This window comes from Amphimedon queenslandica, unplaced genomic scaffold (genome assembly GCF_000090795.2).
Source record: "Amphimedon queenslandica unplaced genomic scaffold, v1.1 AMPQUscaffold_7291_Cont20756, whole genome shotgun sequence".
In the NCBI taxonomy this organism is placed as follows: domain Eukaryota; kingdom Metazoa; phylum Porifera; class Demospongiae; order Haplosclerida; family Niphatidae; genus Amphimedon; species Amphimedon queenslandica.
The window spans coordinates 1-2,062 of record NW_003552423.1 but is presented as its reverse complement, the minus strand read 5'-3'; the positions used below and the strand labels follow the sequence as shown (position 1 = coordinate 2,062).

The window sequence follows — 2,062 nt, the reverse complement described above, 5'->3', positions numbered from 1 at the left end:
TCTTGCATCGCCAGAGGGTATCCTCCATATCCAACCATCCCCATCAGTAGTACTCGGCTAATAACACATGGGCACCAGTATGCCACATCAACCACTAAAAAATAAAAATGTGCAATGTAATATTTATTTTGTAATATAATATCATTAGGTAATAACTATAATCTTTCTTCTTTAATACATGTATATAGGCATTACTTGCTTGACCTACTTCTACATTTGATGCGTCAAATCTCCACACACACTTTCCATTACTGCACTGCCAGACCTGTACAAGGCCTGCTAGATCTGATGTCGCTAGATACTTGTCGTCGTGACTGAAACAGACACAAGTAACTGACTCCGTATGACCTTTAAAAAAACAAACAAAAGAAAATTATATGTACAATACAAATATACGTACAATGCATACATTACATAAAGAGCTTTAGTAAAAGAGCAATAAAGCATTATAATAATTTTGAGATATAATTTAATTAGTAATATATATAAGTAATTTACCATTGCATTCAAAAACCACATTCTTATCACTTGTGCTCCAGACCAGAGCTCTATCATCTTGACTACCAGATGCTACCAAACTTGCATTGGAATTAACATCGATTGCAAATACTGGACCTAAGGTATTATTTTCTACAATATAAATCCTCCCATTATATAGTTCTACCTCTGTGTTCATTTAAACAGGTAATGGAGTCATCGCGTAATGGCTGTATTACCATTACACCCATACTATACTCATCATCCGAGCCATCTTTGTCACGAGAAAGCTCTACTCCATCTAAATCAGCCTCTAGATCTACATACATGTATATTTGTAAGAGATACAAATCATTTTTAAATGGCATAATGAGTCTTTTAGGTTTCTTTTACCTTCAATGGGTTGCTCTTCTCCTTCACTTAGAGAGATGACTTCCACAACGTCATCTTCACAAAGTTCTTGATCATTTTCCTCATCATCCATGCTTCGCTTTGCACGTGTGGCAGCACCCGCAGCAGCCACGCCTTTGCATAATCATAATAATCATTGTCACTAATAATGCATCAAATCATTAAATCAATCAAAATTAAGTTTATTGTACATCAAACCCGATTAAAATAGTCAATCATGGCAGCATTCTTAAACTTGTCTTCCTTGATCAAATCCATTAGTTTATTGATTGATTCGGCCACAGTGAGAACTTTGTTATTACGATAAAGGTTTTCTGTGCCAGCTTTAGTTGAAGCAAAACCAGCCTCATTCTTGACAGCAAGAAGCATGTCAGTATCACAAGGACCAGGGCTGTAGCTCAGCATCCTAACGTCTGGATGCTCAATAGTCAATCCTTCAAGAAAAACATTCCTAGCTGCTTTTACTGATGCGTAAACAACACCGCCACCAAAAGGCATCTTTGCAACAATTGATGACATGTTCATGATGAATCTTGGTCCAGTTTTGATGCAAGAGAGGAAGCGTGTGGTTAGAATCCACATTGAAGTATAGTTAGCAGTGAGATATTGAGCAATGGCAGCAGGATCAGTTTGATCTGCAGTAGGAGTAGTGATATCACCCAGGGAACCAGCATTGTGAAAAATGGCTGCTTGGTTGTATTTTTCAGAGCTATATCCAGCCAGTATTTTTGAGGATGTGTCAGATAAGCAAGCAAGATCCCCAAGGTCAGCTGGGACAATGGTAACACTGACAGGACTTGATTTGGCTATCATTTCTTTAGTTTCCTCGAGTTTAGAAACATTACGCGAGACAAGAACAATAGTAGAGCCCGTAGCAGACCATTCTCGTGATAACTGGATTGCTAACTCTCTTCCTAAACCACCACTGGCCCCAGTTACAATGCAATATGTTGATCTAGTGAAGAAAGCAGCCATGATGTTGATGTTAAATGGAAGACACACCCTAAATAAATTTATCATTATAGAATAGTCATCAATCAAAATAGTCAATGATGGCAGCATTGTTAAACTTGTCTTCTTTGATCAACTCCATCAGTTTGCTAATTGAATCAGCTACACTGAGAACTTGGTTATTACGAACAAGGTCTTGGAAGCTAGCTTTAGTCAAAGCAAA

The 2,062-nt window shown here is 37.6% G+C and overlaps 2 protein-coding genes across 2 annotated transcripts; both read right to left on the bottom strand.

The window, feature by feature from the left end:
* LOC105315882 (angio-associated migratory cell protein-like) lies at positions 1-994 on the bottom strand. The gene is made up of 5 exons (XM_011410646.1): positions 871-994; positions 665-796; positions 499-615; positions 209-348; positions 1-94 (listed from the first exon to the last, which is right to left on the bottom strand). The coding sequence occupies exons 1-5, from the start codon at positions 959-961 to the stop codon at positions 44-46; spliced, it is 531 nt and encodes a 176-aa protein (XP_011408948.1). The 5' UTR covers positions 962-994; the 3' UTR covers positions 1-43.
* An 86-nt stretch (positions 995-1,080) lies between these two features.
* Positions 1,081-1,863, bottom strand: LOC100639131 (sepiapterin reductase-like). The gene has a single exon (XM_003391668.2). The coding sequence runs from the start codon at positions 1,861-1,863 to the stop codon at positions 1,081-1,083; it is 783 nt and encodes a 260-aa protein (XP_003391716.1).
* Positions 1,864-2,062: the final 199 nt, after the last annotated feature.